Source organism: Brachyhypopomus gauderio, chromosome 14 (assembly GCF_052324685.1).
Source record: "Brachyhypopomus gauderio isolate BG-103 chromosome 14, BGAUD_0.2, whole genome shotgun sequence".
Classification (NCBI taxonomy): Eukaryota; Metazoa; Chordata; class Actinopteri; order Gymnotiformes; family Hypopomidae; genus Brachyhypopomus; species Brachyhypopomus gauderio.
The window spans coordinates 202,910-224,041 of NC_135224.1; the positions used below are offsets into that span (position 1 = coordinate 202,910).

The following is a 21,132-nucleotide window of genomic DNA, read 5'->3' on the forward strand; positions in this document are numbered from 1 at the left end:
TCTCGCCTCAACTGAAGTAGCAGAAACTGAGCAGTCTCATCACAACATACTGCCTCCCTCTCCAGGACATCAAGGACATCAAACACACCCCAATCAGCATCAGAGATCTGACTCCAGTCTGGCTGCTAAGCATGCAAATAACTCTGGCCATTCGCGGACCAACCACCAGGCTGCCAACTGTGTTAGCCAGCAGCATGCTAACAAGCATGCTAAGAGGGTTAGCCATCGGGATGCTAACCATGTTGGCCATCGGTGTGGTAACCATGTTGGCCATCGGGGTGGTAACCATGTTGGCCATCGGGGTGGTAACCATGTTAGCCGCCGAGGCATTAACGGTGAAAGGATACGAGGAACACCTCCACAACCCAAAACGCTGCTAATTGGGGACTCAGTCATCAGAGATGTATGGAGCAACAGTATTAAGGCCTTTTGCTTTCCTCGTGTTACTGTCTGTGAAGTGATACCCATGATTCCACGCATATTGCATGACCATCCAGCTACGGAAAGACTGATTGTACATGTCGGCTCTAGTGATGTTTACAAACAACAGTCTGAGATTCTGAAACAGGATTTTAACACTAGCAAGACTGAAATTTCAGGATCTCCAGGACATCACCCCTCCTTCTTGCTAGCAATTAGCCATCCTTTTATTATGCAAATGCGGAGCACTGAGGCAGCAGGTCAAACACTAATATGGCTAAAAGTACGAGGAGTTTCGCAGGCAAACCGCGCAGACCCCCGCTCTCCTTTCCACAGAAAACCAGCTTATCTGTATATCACAGCTTCAAGAAGCAATTCGAAAGTTACAACCCGTGAAACTATCTTTTTTTTATAGCGCGAAGGTAATTATTCCTATGATGAATAGGAATTAATCTTTTGGTTTGAATCTCGCTAAACATTCTAACTGAAATAAATCTTCGCGATAAAGAATAAACGTTGTATTTGTAGTAGGCGTACGTGCTGTGCGATTTTCACAAGGCAAACCAGACACTGACTAGCCAATTTTATGTGTTTCATACGCATTGTATGCTTACTTCATCGCACTAAAGAATAAACTACAATAATGTGCTCGTTGTAGGCATACGTGTTGTGCGATTTTCACAAGGCAAACCAGACACTGACTAGCCCATTTTGTGTTTCAAAAACATTTCATGCTTACTTCTTCGCACTAAAGAATAAACGTTGTATTTGTAGTAGGCATACGTGTTGTGTGATTTTCACAAGGCAAACCAGACAATGACTAGCCCATTTTATATGTGTTTCATACGTATTTTACGCTTCCTTTGAAGCGCCGACCCCGCGCTGAACATTCTAACTGAAATAAATCTTCGCGCTAAAGAATAAACGTTGTACTTGTAGTAGGCGTATGTGCTAGAAGTTATTTGTTTTATACTATCCAAGTGCCAGGTGCAGAATCACAGCTCGGAGCGGTGTGCTGTGTGCGCCAAGTACACCTGTCGAAAATGTAGAAAGGATGGGCCATGGATATGTAGCAACTGTTAGCTTGCGGGATGCTCAAAGCGCACTTGGCTGTATTTCAAATGAGATTTCTATTTTTCTAATAAAAATATTGTTGTTCTGCATCACACATTTGTTTTACCCTGTCATTGCTAAGGCAAGAATATCTTTATTGTTGTTATTACTGGGTGGGGTGTGTGTGTGTGTGTGTGTGTGTGTGTATAAAACTTTTACAACGGTTCTATTACCGGCATTATTTCTGTAAATCGCGTATATACTCAAACTCTAACACAATGTGCAAGTATGTTACATTACAAAAAATATAGGTACACAGATTGACTGGTATCTTACAAGTTTGTAGTGGATTCAAAATGTATATATGTTTACTCTGCAGCACGATTCTGTGAATTTGCCATCGCACTACACGTACCGCCAACGCATTGTTTATTCTTTAGTGTAAGCATAAAAAACATATGAAACACATACAAAATCACATAACACGTATGCTTACTACAAATGGATTGTTTATTCTTCTTGAAGCTGTGATATACAGATGAACTGGCCAGGCTGAATTTCCTTGGAAATGGAGCGGTGGTCGGCGCTTGAAACTCATAAAATGGGCTAGTCAGTGTCTGGTTTGCCTTGTGAAAATCGCACAACACGTATGCCTACTACATGCACATTATTGTAGTTTATTCTTTAGTGCGATGAAGTAAGCATAAAATGCGAATGAAACATATAAAACTGGCTAGTCTGTGTCTGGTGTGCTTTGAGAAAATTGCACAGCACGTATGCCTAATACAAAAACAACGCGAGGATTTATTTCACTTAGAATGTTTAGCGCGATTCAAACCAAAGGATTCATTCCTATTCAGCATATGAATAATTATCTTCGCGCTATAAAGAAATATAGATTGTAACGTTTGAATTGCTTCTTGAAGCTGTGATATACAGATGAACTGCCCAGGCTGAATTTCCTTGGAAAGGAGAGCGGTGGTCGGCGCTTGACACTCATAAAATGGGCTAGTCATTGTCTGGTTTGCCTTGTGAAAATCGCACAACACGTATGCCTACAACGAGCACATTATTGTAGTTTATTCTTTAGTGCGATGAAGTAAGCATAAAATGCGAATGAAACATATAAAACTGGCTAGTCTGTGTCTGGTTTGCCTTGAGAAAATTGCACAGCACGTACGCCTAATACAAAAACAACGCGAGGATTTATTTCACTTAGAATGTTTAGCGCGATTCAAACCAAAGGATTCATTCCTATTCAGCATATGATTAATTATCTTCGCGCTATAAAGAAAGATAGATTGTAACTTTTGAATTGCTTCTTGGAGCTGTGATATACAGATGCACTGGCCGGGCTGAATTTCCTTGCAAAGGAGAGCGGGGGTCGGCGCTTCAAACACGCACATATCTTTAGCAAGACAAAGGGCACTAATCTCTTCACAGCGGGGAAGTGGGCTACTCGGCGGCTGATTTTCCTTGCGACTTTTTTCGTAGCGTTGGCCTTCCCAGTGTTAACCATCTGCTCGACATTCTGGAGTTTTCCCGGTGTGAAGTGTTCATTTCTGGACCGATACCAACTGCACGTCGAGGCAGTGGTCACTTTACCAGACTGCTGGCTCTAAACAGCTGGCTCACTACAGCCTGTGCACATTGGAAGGTAAACTTCATTGACAATTTCAACATCTTTTGGAAGCGTCCTGAGCTTTTTAAACCTGATCAGCTTCACCCTAACAGGGCTGGGACTCAAATGCTTGTGGATAATCTAATGTATGGAATCACTCACATGCGGAATCTGCACCCAACCGCCAGCAGTAACGTCAGTAATGTCAGTCAAAGGAGCCCACCATCTCTTGTCAGAGAATCTGTCCACAGTCTCAGAGGTAAACTCCAGGAGATTGAAGAGGTTCTGCAACACTACAGTCTGCAGTCTTGCAGGAACTCACCTACTTCTCCTGCACACTCAGTGAATTCTCAGGTCTGACACACTGGAACCCATGCTCCTAGTCAGTGCTACATTCCAGTTATTTTAAATAGCCGGTGGCATGGCTCTCAGAATCGAAATAAAAATTTAGTCAGAAGAAAACATAAGGGTACAAAACATTGTAACAAACAAAATTTGATCCCAGTGAAATGCACAAGTGATGTAAGCGATGCTGATCAAACACATCAAGTCTTCAAAGTCTCCCTACTAAACGTCCGCTCACTCACAAACAAGTCTTTTATAATAGCTAAATTAATTGAAGATTACTGTCTGGACTTTCTTTTTCTAACAGAGACTTGGCTTGATAGCAATGGAGCAATAGTGCTAAATGAAGCTTCACCTCCTGACTTTAACTATTTTAATGTCTCCAGGGTAAATAAGAGAGGTGGTGGTGTTGCATGTTTTTACCATAAAGCATTCCGCTGTAAGCAGATCTCATTAGGGGAACATCCTACGTTTGAATATCTGACAGTACAACTCAATAGTACTTATTCAGTTCTTTTGATTGTTATCTACCATCCTCCCAGACTACATGCAGATTTTCTTGAAGATTTTGAAGAAATGCTTTCAAGGATTTTAATTGATTTTGATTATGTTTTAATTGCTGGGGATTTTAATATTCACATGGATATATCCACAAATCCAATCACTTCAGAATTCATGAGGATGCTTAACTCTTTCGATCTCATACAGCATGTATCAGGCCCAACTCATAAGCATGGCCACATTTTAGATTTGATCATTTCTAAACGTATAGAGGTTAATAATACTGAAATTACTGATGTTGCAATCTCTGACCATTTTGGTGTATTTTTCAATATGTCATTATCTACTAGAACACTCAGTGAAAAGTGCACAATAACCAAGCGTTATCTCAGTGCTGGCAGTGCCGTGGCCTTCACAGACATGATACAGTCCCTCCCTCCCTTCTCAGAAAATGGGAATGAGCTAGTTGAAACATTCACACACAGAGTTAGGAACTGTATTGATGCTGTGGCACCAAAGGTAACTAAAATAATCTCTGGTAAAATTAAGATGCCCTGGAGAAACACTCCATCTATTGTAAAATTTAGGCAAGATTGTAGGCAGGCTGAGAGACGTTGGCGAAAGTCAAAATTGCAAGTACATTTTGATATTTATAAAACAATATTGCAGAATTACAACAGTGAAGTGAAATCAGCAAGGAAAAACTATTTCTCTACCTTAATCAATTCATCCAATAGTAACTCAGCTGTCTTGTTCAGAAGCATAGATCAGCTAGTAAACCCACCTCCTGTGGCTTCCCTGAGACTGTTTCAGTTGAAAAATGTGAGGAGTTTGCTATATTTTTTAGGGACAAGATTACTAGTATAAGGCAGAACATAGCAACAAGCACTAATAGACCATCAACCCTTACATCAGTTACTCAGCCTAACTTTAATATGTCTTATTTCCAAGAAGTTGACATGGTAACACTACTTGATGTGATCTCATCACTAAAATCCTCTACTTGTGAACTGGACCCTTTACCAACATGCTTTTTCAAGCAGGTTCTTAGCTCATTAGCAAATTAAGTTCTAACGATTGTTAATCACTCTCTGCAATTGGATGAATTCCCTAAAATTCTTAAAACTGCAATGGTTAAACCACTATTAAAGAACAGAAATCTTGATCCCACAGTTCTCAATAATTATCGACCTATATCTAACCTTTCCTTTCTTAGCAAAATAATTGAAAAAGTAGCATCAATCCAGTTGAATGACTATGTCAAAGTAAATCAAATAAATGACACTTTTCAATCTGGTTTCAGAGCTCTCCACAGCACTGAAACAGCCCTAGTTGAGGTAGTAAATGACTTGAGATTGAATAAGGATGCAGGCAAACTCTCAGTCCTTTTTCTGCTAGATTTAAGCGCCACTTTTGACACCGTTGATCATGAAATACTTCTCGATCGACTACAGAGCTGGGTAGGCCTTAGTGGCTTAGTCTTAGACTGGTTTAGATCGTACCTAACTGGGCGTGATTACTATGTATCATTAGGTACCTCTTCCTCCACACGTCCAAAAATAACTTGTGGTGTTAGCAAGATTTATTCATGCTTTCTGACATCTTGGAGATTGTCAAATTTTTCTGCAAGAAAAGGAGCTGATCAACATGTTGAGGAGTGAGACAGCTCCTTTGTGCAGTAACAATATTGATCAACATGTTGAGGAGTGAGACAGCTCCTCTGTGCAGTAACAATATTGCCAACTGTTGAGGAGTGAGACAGCTCAACATGTTGAGAAAACTTCACAGCTTTATACTTGACGCGTCGCGACCGGCGTGAGGGTCCGCACGCCGAAAACGACGTAATTGCGTGCACCTCTCGAATTTTGTAACTTTGTTTGGGTTCTGGCGTTTTTTGAATATCAGGATGGTGTCATGTTAAATGATTTCTCAGATTTGTGGTATTCCCACAATATTTCACCTCCATGTTGCACAGTTTACACATGGCTGTGCTTTTATCCAACTCTTCCCTACCATCATGGTTTCTGAATCCAAAATGTAACCATACATCTACAGGGTTGCCAACTTTTCAAGATCACTTGGAGTGAGATTTGAACCTGGAGGGGGTGGCGAGTGAAAATTGTTACCGGGCGGGGTGTAAAATGGACACAAATTAAGTATTATATTGTGATTGATCGCTCGCCAGTGGTTGGCGCCACAGCGAACTAGTAGCTCATTGAATCATAGATGTGGATCAGACGTACATTTTTTTACTCTTGCTGCAGCCATGCTTAACTGATCACGCCAGCCAAGTGGCGGTGCTCGAGAAAAAAAAGGATGATCTCGCGAGATAAAACGTGAGACGTTAAAACAGTACGCATATGCCGGGAAAATTGGTTAATTCTAAAGATCGATCTGAGGTTTCATAAATCGATATCGAATCATTCAAATGAAGATCGATTTGAATCAAAAGATCGATTTTTTAAAGACACCCCTAGTTTCAACTGAAAGAAACTATTTGTAACGCTGTGGGTGATTAGGAGGTGGATGTAAGTGCTGAGAGGAGCGAGATTTATTAAGTAAAAATCCATAAGAAAGTCATATAAGGTCCAGGAGTGCCACCTTTCACCTCCAGGGAGAAGCACCTGCACACAAGACTCACAAACACTAACACACAGAACACAAAACACATACATGCACTTACCCTGACACTTTACCCCCTCACATGGGGAGAGGGATCTCTGTCTTAACAGGAGGTGACACCCCTTCACAGCCTACTCCAGGCCTCCTATCTCACAGGGCTGGGGCTGCGAAGCACTATCCCCTCCAAAGATGGAGGAGGGGCACCTACCGGCTCTGGAGCATCCCTCCTCTCGCTAGTCAGGGCCTCCGTGGGAGCCCACCCACTAACCGCTCCCGGCTACCTTACCTCTCGGAGCTGATCCCTGCCTTCTGCTAGGGGTCAGCCCAGGCTCCTGGGGAGTCAACCCATACTGGGGACGCTCTACCCAGGAGCAGCAGAGACTGGGGCCCTGGGCACCCCATCAGGCCTGGGAAATCCGCCACAGGAACACCCTAGTCAACCCGAGCCCGAGGGGGGGATCTCTATCAGGAGATCCCACGCTGATCGGGAGAGCCGCCTCTCGCCTCCAGGAACCTGCACACAACCGTACTACACAACCATGACATAACACAACACATATAGGCGCAGAGGTGTGAGGACGGGGAGCAATGGCTCACCACACGTCCAACCACACCAACACAACATGTAACACATATGCACATAACCCTGACCGTTATAACCCCACTGCACAGGGGGGAGATGACTCCTTCTCAGCAGGAGGTAACACCCTACTACACAAACCCCCAGGCATCACCTAATTAATAAATCAAATCAAATCAAAGTTTATTTGTATAGCGCTTTTCACAACACATGTTGTCACAAAGCGCTTTACAGGATTTACAAGGTTAACAATACTATGGGTCCAAAACCCTAAAGAGCAAGCCAAAAGGCGACAGTGGCGAGGAAAAACTCCTGTGGGGTTAGGAAGAAACCTCGGGAGGACCAAGACTCAAAAGGCAACCCATCCTCCATTGGGCGGCCCGTTAACACACAAAAATACACAAGTCACACACAAATCACACAATCAGACTAAGTAAAGGTAAAAATGAAAGTTCTGGGTTTTGATATTGTCACTGTAAATGTCTGTTGATGAACGCCAGGCTTTCATTCCGTGTCGGAGCAGCGATGCTGGTATTGTAGGCTCCGACTGCAGTGTTACTCCCCAGGTGAACCTCAGAGAAAAGATACATGATGTAGTAAATATGTAACAGATTAATCAAAGGCCAAACTAAACAGATAAGTCTTTAATCGAGTTTTAAACATTGAGACTGTGTCTGAGTCCCGAATAGAGGCAGGAAGATTATTCCACAATTGTGGAGCTTTAAAAGAAAAGGCTCTTCCACCTGCTGTGATCTTTTTGATCCTAGGAACAGTTAATGCTACATTACGTATCTAATAGGGCTCAGGGGCACCTACAGGCTCAGGAATCCCTCCAACTGGTCAGGGCCTCCTAACGGAGCTACGCCCTGTGGCTCGGGACACCATAACCCCCCCAAAATGTTATTATTATAAAAATGGGAATACACATGTGGCCTCTAGCTACCCCGTTTCATCGCTACTTAGTAGCCAAATCAAGGCGTTACTCAATAAGGCACACAGAAACGTTATGAGGCTGATGTGTTAATAAATTTATTAAATACTAATCCCAAACATCCAAAAGGTAAAATGACATGATATAGTAACAACTTTAATAAATACTACCATCAGACATCCAAGATAGTAAATCCCCTTTCATCAAGTAATTATTTACGGTCATACAACCTGGGCCTGGAATGATGATAGGAACAGTAGCCAGAAAGCAGCAAAAATAATCTCAACCCACCATACAAAATAATGCTCACACCACAATACGTTTTAAATAAACAATTAAATAAAGAAACCACAAACACTAACATCTACGTCACATCAAAGGAACTTCATCCAATAATACAACTCAAATGTGACACCGCAAACATAAATATGGGTGGGAGAAACCGACTTTAAATAGGCTGGCTATTCACTACCCTGTCCAAATTCATAATCCCAAGATCCACTTCCTATATGAAAAGGCTCCAGATTAACTTAAGGGTAAACTATCAAGGACTGCCCTGGGTCAAAAGTCTCTCACGAATATAATAAACTACTTTATTCCCAATATAATTTAATATGAGGCAGAGATATAAAATGGAAAAAAAACAGTGGTTATGGTTACTGGCTGTACCAGACAAACCTAAGAATGGAAATAGGACAATTAGCCAACCGTAGTAACCTACCCTGTCATACCCACAATTATGGATTCACATACCCTGTGTCTGTACAGGTGAAGTATACCTCTTGACCGCACTTCGTAGTGCTCGCAGATATTCCCGGCTGCTCTCTAAAACATATAAATACACTTAAATACCTGGATGTTCTAGCCACAAATTGCACCGCCACGCTGCGGGTACCTGGAGTTCCAGATCCTCCTGCGTACATATGTGGTTCTCACACACACACCCCGTGCTAGCTGATTCAACGGCGTCCCCGTTGTCTTCTCTAGTCATTTAGAACCGAGCCTGAATCATTAAGGTACAGCTTCCCAATTTACACACACCGTTCCATCCGACGCTCACGTTAGCCGACACGAGAACAAACGCTCTTATCCGATCTTATCCTAAAACGATCTTATCCTAAATGCGCGAGACTTTAAATAATGGGAGGCTGGAAGTGATCGGAACAAATATCACAATAAAAGCCCCACTTGCCAGTACAAACGGCTAGTAACAACTGCTAAAACTGCCACGCTTAGTCTGCCATTTTCAACATAAAAGCCTCACTACGGTTACATCTCTACCCGTCACACACACAACAAATTCACACAGCACGCTATGACAAAATGAACACGAAAAGACAAACAGACAGGACCCACACACACGCACACTGCAGACCGTGACACACCCACTCCGACTCGCTGTCATTCCCCAGTTCCAACATGGGATACATGGAGAGCGAGGCAACAAAGACGAGTGGGTAAGACTCGAAGGTTATGAGATGTTTTTTTTGCGTGTATGTGTTACATGTTGTGTTGTGGTTGGACGTGTGGTGAGCCATTGCTCCCCATCCTCACACCTCTGCGCCTATATGTTGTTATGTCATGGTTGTGTAGTACGGTTAATATACAATTTATTAAACCGATAATAAATTGTAGCTGTACATTGTATTTCACGTCCTGCCCCGGGCGTCCGGGTGTTTTTTTGTGAGGAAATGTCCTGGGCCCGTATTTATCAAACTTCTTAGAATTACTCCTAAGAATGCTGCTAAGAATTGACTTATGTCTAAAATAATTCTTAGTTAAAAGCTGAGACTAAAAGTTAGTTATCAAGACTCTGAGTCTCACTTTAAGCAAAGTGTAGGAGTAATTCTTAAGTGTCAGTCTCAGAGCTGATTTACGACACCTGGCTGTGCCGCAAAGCTGATCCTGGATGATGTCGTTTCAAACCCCCCTGCAAGAACCAATCACTGGATCTGATTTCATGTTCAATAATATTTCCTGAGAAATGTCAAGATAAAATTCAGAAAATGTTGAAATACCTTCATATTTAACTTAATAATGTTGCAGTCATATTTTTTGTGAAATAACACAGCGTATTTACATAGTTAATAAATAATCCATTAAAAAATATTTCATATCTATCACATATCTTAAGTATGTGACACGCACTGGTATGTATAATTTTCCCTTCTTTCTTTTGTTATTCATATATTTTCTCAGATTTATTTTGGATACTGCATACATTCTAACCAAATCACATTCAGGCGGAGGACCACCGGCCAAGCCTCTTAGCGCAGTTTGTGAGGTGGTGCAGCATATCATGGGGGGAGACACTGTGGTGATCTGTGAAGTGGAGGGGGATCAGGATCCTGCATTAATGAAATTCTAAAACATATCTCAAAGACAAGGTTTTTATCATTTATTTAGATTTGCGCACAAACACTGTGATGCTAATTGTCACTTCAAAATAATTGCATCCGTCAGTAATAAAGTAGCTGCTCGTGCTCCCGACCCTGCTGGCTTTAGCGCAGATTCTCCATCTGCCCCTCCCTCTCTGACAGCGCTTCCAAACACCTCCAGTCATGAATGGCCGGAGGTAAAGTGAGCGTCTGAAGGAAGTCTGGCAGAGGACTCACTCCCAAATGACATACAATAACTGACAAGGCAGACGTCAAAGCTTAAAATTAAAGTATTAAAATCGCAGCATGAATGTTACACTCTTGCACGAAAAAAATGAAAGGAAGAAAAAAATGTAAACCCTAATGCCTAATTATTGTGCATATTTGTGCATTGTGCATATTTATATGCATATTTATATATCTATAAAATTGAAATGTGTACCTAAAATGAAGGTTCGCACGCATCTTTGTCTTCTCAGTGCCATCTCAGCCCCCTAGTGGCAACTTTTAACGACTTTCTGGAGCAGTCTTAACTTTTTGGAAGAGTAAGAGTGATTCTTATACTTAAGAGTTTTGATAACTGGCACTTACCCTTAACTCTGTGAGTAGGAGCAAATCTAAGAATTTTTCAGCACTTAAGTCCAAAATTCCACTCTAAGAAGTTTGATAAATACGGGCCCTGGTTTTTAAATTACTGGCGTGAGAGTCCCCGCACCAAAAATGACGTAATTGTGATGGCTCCGCCCGTGCGTGAGTGCCCCGCTCGTGCACCTAGCGCAATGAACAAAGTCATGTTTGCAGGGTTCATATAATAATAATAATCTTTATTTGTATAGCACCTTTCATACATACATGCAACTCAAAGTGCTTTACAGTATAAATAAAAAGAAACATTAAAAGGAGATAAGACAAAAGAAAAATGTTAAAAGAAATTAAGATAAAACTATTAAAATAACATAAAATGTAAAAAAAAAGGTAAAGTAAATAAGATAATAATAATCGGGAAAACTATTAAGATAATTAGAACAGATTTAGCTACTCACCCACGCTCTCTCGTACAACAAACACTCACACAGAGCGCGACCTTCACTCTCACTGGTTTTATGTGAACTGTGTGCTCGTCAGCCCACAGTTATGCGCGGCCACCTGGTGCTCGACTCCCAGCCAAGGGTAAAATTCCCAATCACCCAGTTACCCTGCCTGGTAACCACCAATGGTGCCACCTGTATACCCCCCCATGGAGTTCGACCGCCAAACCTCTCGACTCTTGTCGAGTTAGATCCCCTGATCCTGACAGTTCCCTATGAACTGTGTCTGGCGTCGCCTGTGTAAACACATACCAGGAGAGAAGTCACAACCTCTGCAATAAGTTTCTGCTGAGGAGAGAGACAAAGTTTAACTAAAAGCAGATCTAAAGAGGGAGCAAAGATAAGAAGATAAAAATTAAATATTAAAATTAAACATAAAAAGGAAACAAACACAATAAAATCTAAAATAGGAAGCATGATTAAAACAGTAGATTTAAAGGAAGTTAAATTAATGAAGATAAAAGTGTGTGTAGCCAGGTTTACACTGTAGCCCTCAAAAGCCAGGTTTACACTATATAATCATCACTACAATTGTGCTAGTGCAAATAATAATCACAAATCATGAAAGGCTTGTGTGACCATGAATTAAATCTGTGTTTTAGACATGTATGTATCCTGATACATGGCAGCCAATTTAGTGTCACTGTGACCATCAGCAGCCTACAATAATTTTCCAGAAGTGACAGACGTTTCAGTAAAGAAGTTTTTAATAAATTGTCTGCCTATACAAATGGGGTTTTCAGCCTAAAGTTAAATGTTGAGACTGTGTTTCTCAAACAATAACAGGGAGGCTATTCCCCATTTAGTTATATTATTAATATGTGTATCGAACGAGAGATCTGGGTCTATTGTGATGCCCAAGTTCTTTACCTCTGCGCTGGGGGTTATAGTAAAAGAATGTAGATTCAATGCTACATTATGTATCTTGTCTCTCGCAGCCCTAGACCCAACTATTATTAATTCTGTTTTATCGGGATTTAGTGCTAGAAAGTTACACGCCAGGGGCGGACTGGCATACATTGCTACCGGGGATTTCCCCGGTGGGCCGATGGGTTAGTGGGCCGGTGGGCCGCCGGTGGTTTAACTCAGCTCGTGGAGGAGCCACTGCCGCGCACTGCGTCCCCGGCCCGTAGTCATGCTGCTGTTTAACGGTGTTATTACCTCCGCCGCTCCAGTCAGACTAACCTGCTCAGCGCGGCCGCGGACTGATCCTGTAAACACATGAACGAGTTGGACCGGGCCGCGGACTGGGCCAGCTGATGCGGGCTGACGGTATGCAGCGGAGATCAGAAAAAAAACAACTTGTCCCAGAAAATCCGGGCCGGACTACGAAAACATACAGCAGTTTAAATTGTAGATAACATGTTATTTTAAATGTACTGCTGTCGCCTCTGCAACGTCTAAGGCACCATGTACAAATTACCTTAACACGATTAACACGGACGCAAGTGGCGGTCTTAAAGGTTCCAGAGCACTGCGCACTGCGTTTTTTTAAAGCTATTGAAATTCTTAGATTAAAACTAACCACCACAAATAGGTAAGAGTTGTAGGTTGTTCTTTAGGATGCACTTTGCGTAAAACAACTTGTTTGGTGGTCTTATGATGGACTATTTAAAAGCCACTATGTGGCTTTGTAATCATATTATTGCTGGAATTAATATTGTCCATATGACAATAAACGCCATCATATACACTACGTGCCATGCATAGATTCATATACAGTATACACACACACACACACACACATATATATATATATATATATATATATATATATATATATATATATATATATATATATATATATATATATATATATATATATAGTGGGCCAGTCTGTCAGGAACTCCCGGGCCACTTTTTCTCCCCAGTCCGCCCCTGTTACACGCCATCCAATGTTTTATCTCTTCTACACATTTCTCAATCTTACTGTTTGCACCTAAATCATCGGGTTTTGCCGATAAATATAGCTGAGTGTCGTCTGCGTAGGAATGGAAACTGATGTCATGCTTATGCATAATCTCGCCTAAGGGTAACATGTACAGTGTGAATAGAAGTGGTCCTAGGACTATCCCTTGTGGGACACCATATTTAACCTGCACAGATTTAGAGGTTTTATTATTAACACTTACACATTGGAAGCGGTCAGTTAAATATGATCTAAACCAGGAGAGTGCGACTCCTTTAATACCTACCGTGTTTTCTAGTCTATCCACAAGCATAATGTAAAAATATAAAACAGACTTGAAAGTAATAATAAAATAATCATAAAAATATACATTGATTCTTTCACAGATGAGGAAAATGTTTTCAGTGCAACTGATTTCACATTAAATCATTGAATAAGATGCAGTTATGTTACGAGGCTGAGGCAGTGTTTCTGCTGGTGGTTTGGACAGTCGCACTGAGGGTATTTAAGTTGTGAAGAGTTTAAACAACTGATTCACTTAACTGATAACTGACACACTGGGAAAAGGCTGTTTGTCAATATCACTTTAATCTTGCTACTTTCAACAAGTTTGTTCTTGTATGAACTGATTTGGAGATCCTACTTTTTAGCCAAGTTCTCATCAGTTGATTATTGATTAACCCCAGAGTCATGGACTCAGAATGAGTGTGTAGACGGACATTAGTTTGTCTTTGTTTCTAGTGGATCTGCTGCAAGACCAAACTCCCCTCAACCCAGCTGTGTGTCCATGAAGAGTGATGGGTCAATGCCAGTCCCTCTCAACTTCAGAGAAGGATCAGTCTTGCAGGACAGGTATTCCTTTCTCATCCTCTTACTCACTCTAATCTCATCCTCAGATACCTGCGTACCACTGTAATGCAGTGAGTACATGCTAATTCATATGAGCTTGATAGGACACATCACTTATGTCTCCATACATACCAGTGTTTGATACTAGTCTGACCAAAGCCAGGTTTACACTGTATAATCATTGCTACAATTGTGCTAGTGCAGATAATAATCACAAATCATGAAAGGCTTGTGTGACCATGAATTAAATCTGTGTTTTTAGACATGTATGTATTCTAATACATGGCAGCCAATTTAGTGCATCTGTGACCATCAGCAGCCTACGATAATTTTCCAGAAGTGACAGACGGTTCAGTAAAGAAGTTTTTAATAAAATATCTGCCTATACAAATGGGGTTTTCAGCCTAACGTTAAATGTTGAGACTGTGTTTCTCAAACATTGACAGGGAGGCTATTTCCCATTATATAGAGCTTTATTGGAAAAGGCTCTGACCCCAGAGGAATTTTTCATTATATGGCAACTCCAGTTCAACCCACTACTAGACACTACATTTAGGGAGGTGTGGGAGAGGGGCAGAGAGAACAAGGGTGGATGAAGGTGTAGACAGTATAAGGGTGGATGAGGGAGGGTGTAGACAGTATAAGGGTGGATGAGGGAGGGTGTAGACAGAACGTGGGTGGATGAAGGTGTAGACAGTACAAGGGTGGATGAGGCATCATGACCTCTTGACCTTAATGGCTCAAAGTCAGTCACCATGACACAGAAGAGTTACAGAGACATTTAGAAAGAATACAGATATTCACAAGTATAATGTCAAAATATAAAACAGAATTAAAAGTAATAATAAAATAATCATAAAAATACACATTGTTTCTTTCACATATGAGGAAAATGTTTTCATTGCAACTGATTTCACATTAAATCATTGAATAAGATGCAGTTATGTTACGATGCTGAGACAGTGTTACTGCTGGTGGTTTGGACAGTCGCACTGAGGGTATTTAAGTTGTGAAGAGTTTAAAACAACTGATTCACTTAACTGATAACTGACACTCTAGGAAAAGGCTGTTTGTCAGTATCACTTTAATCTTGCTACTTTCAACAAGTTTGTTCTCGTATGAACTGATTTGGAGATCCTACTTTTTAGCCAAGTTCTCATCAGTTGATCATTGATTAATCCCAGAGTCATGGAATCAGAATGTGTGTGTAGACGGACATCAGTTTGTCTTTGTTTCTAGTGGATCTGCTGCAAGACCAAACTCCCCTCAACCCAGCTGTGTGTCCATGAAGAATGATGGGTCAATGACGCCCCCTCCCAACTTCAGAGAAGGATCAGTCTTGCAGGACAGGTATTCATTTCTCATCCTCTTACTCACTCTAATCTCATCCTCAGAGATCTGCATACCACTGTAATCCAGTGAGTACATGCTAATTCATATTAGTTTGATGGGACACATCACTTCTGTCTTCATACACACCAGTGTTTGATACTAGTCTGACCAAAGCCATGTTTACACTATATAATCATCACTACAATTGTGCTAGTGCAGATGATAATCACAAATTATGAAAGGCTTGTGTGACCATGAATTAAATCTGTGTTTTTAGACATGTATGTATCCTGATACATGGCAGCCAATTTAGTGTCTCTGTGACCATTAGCAGCCTACGATAATTTTCCAGAAGTGACAGACGTTTCAGTAAAGAAGTTTTTAATAAATTGTCTGCCTATACAAATGGGGTTTTCAGCCTAACGTTAAATGTTGAGACTGTGTTTCTTAAACAATAACAGGGAGGCTATTCCCTATTATATAGAGCTTTATTGGAAAAGGCTCTGACCCCAGAGGAATTTTCCATTATATGGCAACTCCAGTTCAACCCACTACTAGACACTACATTTAGGGAGGTGTGGGAGAGGGGAAGACAGGACAAGGGTGGATGAGGGAGGGTGTAGACAGAACAAGGGTGGATGAGGGAGGGTGTAGACAGAACATGGGTGGATGATGGAAGGTGTAGACACAACAAGGGTGGATGATGGAAGGTGTAGACAGAACAAGGGTGGATGAGGGAGGGTGTAGACAGATCAAGGGTGGATGAGGGAGGGTGTAGACAGTATAAGGGTGGATGAGGGAGGGTGTAGACAGAACAAGGGTGGATGAGGGAGGGTGTAGACAGAACAAGGGGGGATGAAGGTGTAGACAGTATAAGGGTGGATGAGGCATCATGACCTCCTGACCTTAATGGCTCAAAGTCAGTCACCATGACACAGAAGAGTTACAGAGATATTTAGAAAGAATACAGATATTCACAAGTATAATGTCAAAATATAAAACAGAATTAAAAGTAATAATAAAATAATCATAAAAATACACATTGTTTCTTTCACATATGAGGAAAATGTTTTCATTGCAACTGATTTCACATTAAATCATTGAATAAGATGCAGTTATGTTACGAGGCTGAGACAGTGTTACTGCTGGTGGTTTGGACAGTCGCACTGAGGGTATTTAAGTTGTGAAGAGTTTAAAACAACTGATTCACTTAACTGACAACTGACACACTGGGAAAAGGCTTTTTGTCAATATCACTTTAATCTTGCTACTTTCAACAACTTGGTTCTTGTATGAACCGATTTGGAGCTCCTACATTTTAGCCAAGTTCTCATCAGTTGATCATTGATTAATCCCAGAGTCATGGACTCAGAATGTGTGTGTAGACGGACATCAGTTTGTCTTTGTTTCTAGTGCATCTGCTGCAAGACCAAACTCCCCTCAACCCAGCTGTGTGTCCATGAAGAGTGATGGGTCAATGACGCCCCCTCCCAGCTTCAGAGAAGGATCAGTCTTGCAGGACAGGTATTCATTTCTCATCCTCTTACTCACTCTAATCTCTTCCTCAGAGACCTGCATACCACTGTAATGCAGTGAGTACATGCTAATTCATATTAACTTGATAGGACACATCACTTATGTCTCCATACACACCAGTGTTTGATACTAGTCTGACCAAAGCCATGTTTACACTGTATGATCATCACTACAATTATGCTAGTGCAAATAATAATCACAAATCATGAAAGGCTTGTGTGACCTTGAATTAAATCTGTGTTTTTAGACATGTATGTATCCTGATACATGGCAGCCAATTTAGTGTCTCTGTGACCATCAGCAGCCTACGATAATTTTCCAGAAGTAAAGAAGTTTTTAATAAAATGTCTGCCTATACAAATGGGGTTTTCAGCCTAACGTTAAATGTTGAGACTGTGTTTCTCAAACAATAACAGGGAGGTTATTCCCCATTATATAGAGCTTTATTGGAAAAGGCTCTGACCCCAGAGGAATTTTTCATTATATGGCAACTCCAGTTCAACCCACTACTAGACACTACATTTAGGGATGTGTGGGAGAGGGGAAGACAGAAAAAGGGTGGATGAGGGAGGGTGTAGACAGAACAAGGGTGGACAAAGGTGTAGACAGTATAAAGGTGGATGAGGAAGGGTGTAGACACAAGGGTGGATGAGGGAGGGTGTAGACACAACAAGGGTGGATGAGGGAGGGTGTAGACAGATCAAGGGTGGATGAGGGAGGGTGTAGACACAACAAGGGTGGATGATGGAGGGTGTAGACAGAACAAGGGTGGATGAGGGAGGGTGTAGACAGAACAAGGGTGGATGAAGGTGTAGACAGAACAAGGGTGGATGAAGGTGTAGACAGAACAAGGGTGGATGATGGAGGGTGTAGACAGAATAAGGGTGGATGAAGGTGTAGACAGAACAAGGGTGGATGATGGAGGGTGTAGACAGAACAAGGGTGGATGAAGGTGTAGACAGAACAAGGGTGGATGAGGGAGGGTGTAGACAGAACACGTGTGGATGAGGGAGGGTGTAGACAGTATAAAGGTGGATGAGGGAGGGTGTAGACAGAACAAGGGTGGATGAAGGTGTAGACAGTATAAAGGTGGATGAGGAAGGGTGTAGACACAACAAGGGTGGATGAAGGTGTAGACAACAAGGGTGGATGAGGGAGGGTGTAGACAGAACAAGGGTGGATGAAGGTGTAGACAGAATAAAGGTGGATGAGGGAGGGTGTAGACACAACAAGGGTGGATGAAGGTGTAGACAGAACAAGGGTGGATGAGGGAGGGTGTAGACAGAACATGTGTGGATGAGGGAGGGTGTAGACAGTATAAAGGTGGATGAGGGAGGGTGTAGACAGAACAAGGGTGGATGAAGGTGTAGACAGAACAAGGGTGGATGATGGAGGGTGTAGACAGAACAAGTGTGGATGAAGGTGTAGACAGAACAAGGGTGGATGATGGAGGGTGTAGACAGAACAAGGGTGGATGAAGGTGTAGACAGTATAAAGGTGGATGAGGGAGGGTGTAGACAGAATAAGGGTGGATTAAGGTGTAGACAGAACAAGGGTGGATGATGGAGGGTGTAGACAGAACAAGGGTGGATGAAGGTGTAGACAGAACAAGGGTGGATGAGGGAGGGTGTAGACAGAACAAGTGTGGATGAGGGAGGGTGTAGACAGTATAAAGGTGGATGAGGGAGGGTGTAGACAGAACAAGGGTGGATGAAGGTGTAGACAGAACACGGGTGGATGATGGAGGGTGTAGACAGAACAAGGGTGGATGAGGGAGGGTGTAGACAGAACAAGGGTGGATGAGGGAGGGTGTAGACAGAACAAGGGTGGATGAAGGTGTAGACAGTATAAAGGTGGATGAGGAAGGGTGTAGACACAACAAGGGTGGATGAGGGAGGGTGTAGACACAACAAGGGTGGATGAAGGTGTAGACAGAACAAGGGTGGATGAGGGAGGGTGTAGACAGAACAAGGGTGGATGAAGGTGTAGACAGAATAAAGGTGGATGAGGGAGGGTGTAGACAGAATAAGGGTGGATGAAGGTGTAGACAGAACAAGGGTGGATGATGGAGGGTGTAGACAGAACAAGGGTGGATGAGGGAGGGTGTAGACAGAACAAGGATGGATGAGGGAGGGTGTAGACAGAACAAGTGTGGATGAGGGAGGGTGTAGACAGTATAAAGGTGGATGAGGGAGGGTGTAGACAGAACAAGGGTGGATGAAGGTGTAGACAGAACAAGGGTGGATGATGGAGGGTGTAGACAGAACAAGGGTGGATGAGGGAGGGTGTAGACAAAACAAGGGTGGATGAGGGAGGGTGTAGACAGAACAAGGGTGGATGAAGGTGTAGACAGTATAAAGGTGGATGAGGGAGGGTGTAGACAGAACAAGGGTGGATGAAGGTGTAGACAGTATAAAGGTGGATGAGGAAGGGTGTAGACACAACAAGGGTGGATGAGGGAGGGTGTAGACAGAACAAGGGTGGATGAAGGTGTAGACACAACAAGGGTGGATGAAGGTGTAGACAGAACAAGGGTGGATGAGGGAGGGTGTAGACAGAACAAGGGTGGATGAAGGTGTAGACAGAATAAAGGTGGATGAGGGAGGGTGTAGACAGAATAAGGGTGGATGAAGGTGTAGACAGTATAAAGGTGGATGAGGGAGGGTGTAGACAGAATAAGGGTGGATGAAGGTGTAGACAGAACAAGGGTGGATGAGGGAGGGTGTAGACAGAATAAGGGTGGATGAAGGTGTAGACAGAACAAGGGTGGATGAGGGAGGGTGTAGACAGAACAAGGGTGGATGAAGGTGTAGACAGTATAAAGGTGGATGAGGGAGGGTGTAGACAGAATAAGGGTGGATGAAGGTGTAGACAGAACAAGGGTGGATGATGGAGGGTGTAGACAGAACAAGGGTGGATGAGGGAGGGTGTAGACAGAACAAGGGTGGATGAGGTATCATGACCTCCTGACCTTTATGGAAGAGTTTCAAGGAAATTTAGAAAGAATACAGATAGACAAGAATAATGTCAAAATATAAAACAGAATTGAAAGTAATAATACAATAATCATAAAAATACACATTGATTCACAGATGAGCACATATATTTTTTCAGTACAACTATTTTCACACTAAAACATTGAATAAGAGTTATGAGACTGAAGCTGTTTTAGTCCTGGTGGCTTTGATAGTCAAACTGAGGGTATTTAAGTTGTGTAGAGTCTAAAACAACTGATTCACTTAACTGACAACTGACACACTGGGAAAAGGCTGTTTGTCAATATCACTTTAATCTTGCTACTTTCAACAACTTGGTTCTTGTATGAACCGATTTGGAGCTCCTACATTTTAGCCAAGTTCTCATCAGTTGATCATTGATTAATCCCAGAGTCATGGACTCAGAATGTGTGTAGACGGACATCAGTTTGTCTTTGTTTCTAGTGCATCTGCTGCAAGACCAAACTCCCCTCAACCCAGCTGTGTGTCCATGAAGAGTGATGGGTCAATGACGCCCCCTCCCAGCTTCAGAGAAGGATCAGTCTTGCAGGACAGGTATTCATTTCTCATCCTCTTACTCACTCTAATCTCTTCCTCAGAGACCTGCATACCACTGTAATGCAGTGAGTACATGCTAATTCATATTAACTTGATAGGACACATCACTTATGTCTCCATACACACCAGTGTTTGATACTAGTCTGACCAAAGCCATGTTTACACTGTATGATCATCACTACAATTATGCTAGTGCAAATAATAATCACAAATCATGAAAGGCTTGTGTGACCTTGAATTAAATCTGTGTTTTTAGACATGTATGTATCCTGATACATGGCAGCCAATTTAGTGTCTCTGTGACCATCAGCAGCCTACGATAATTTTCCAGAAGTAAAGAAGTTTTTAATAAAATGTCTGCCTATACAAATGGGGTTTTCAGCCTAACGTTAAATGTTGAGACTGTGTTTCTC

General features: G+C 42.0%; 1 protein-coding gene across 1 annotated transcript in view; it reads left to right on the plus strand.

Moving 5' to 3' along the window:
• The window catches only part of LOC143474464 (uncharacterized), a 177,279-nt gene that overhangs the window by 18,674 nt on the left and 137,473 nt on the right, over positions 1-21,132 (plus strand). The window contains exons 4-7 of the mRNA XM_076971930.1: positions 14,190-14,300; positions 15,537-15,647; positions 17,043-17,153; positions 20,606-20,716. Coding sequence (XP_076828045.1) covers positions 14,190-14,300; positions 15,537-15,647; positions 17,043-17,153; positions 20,606-20,716 — 444 coding nt within the window. The remainder of the gene's footprint in view (positions 1-14,189; positions 14,301-15,536; positions 15,648-17,042; positions 17,154-20,605; positions 20,717-21,132) is intronic.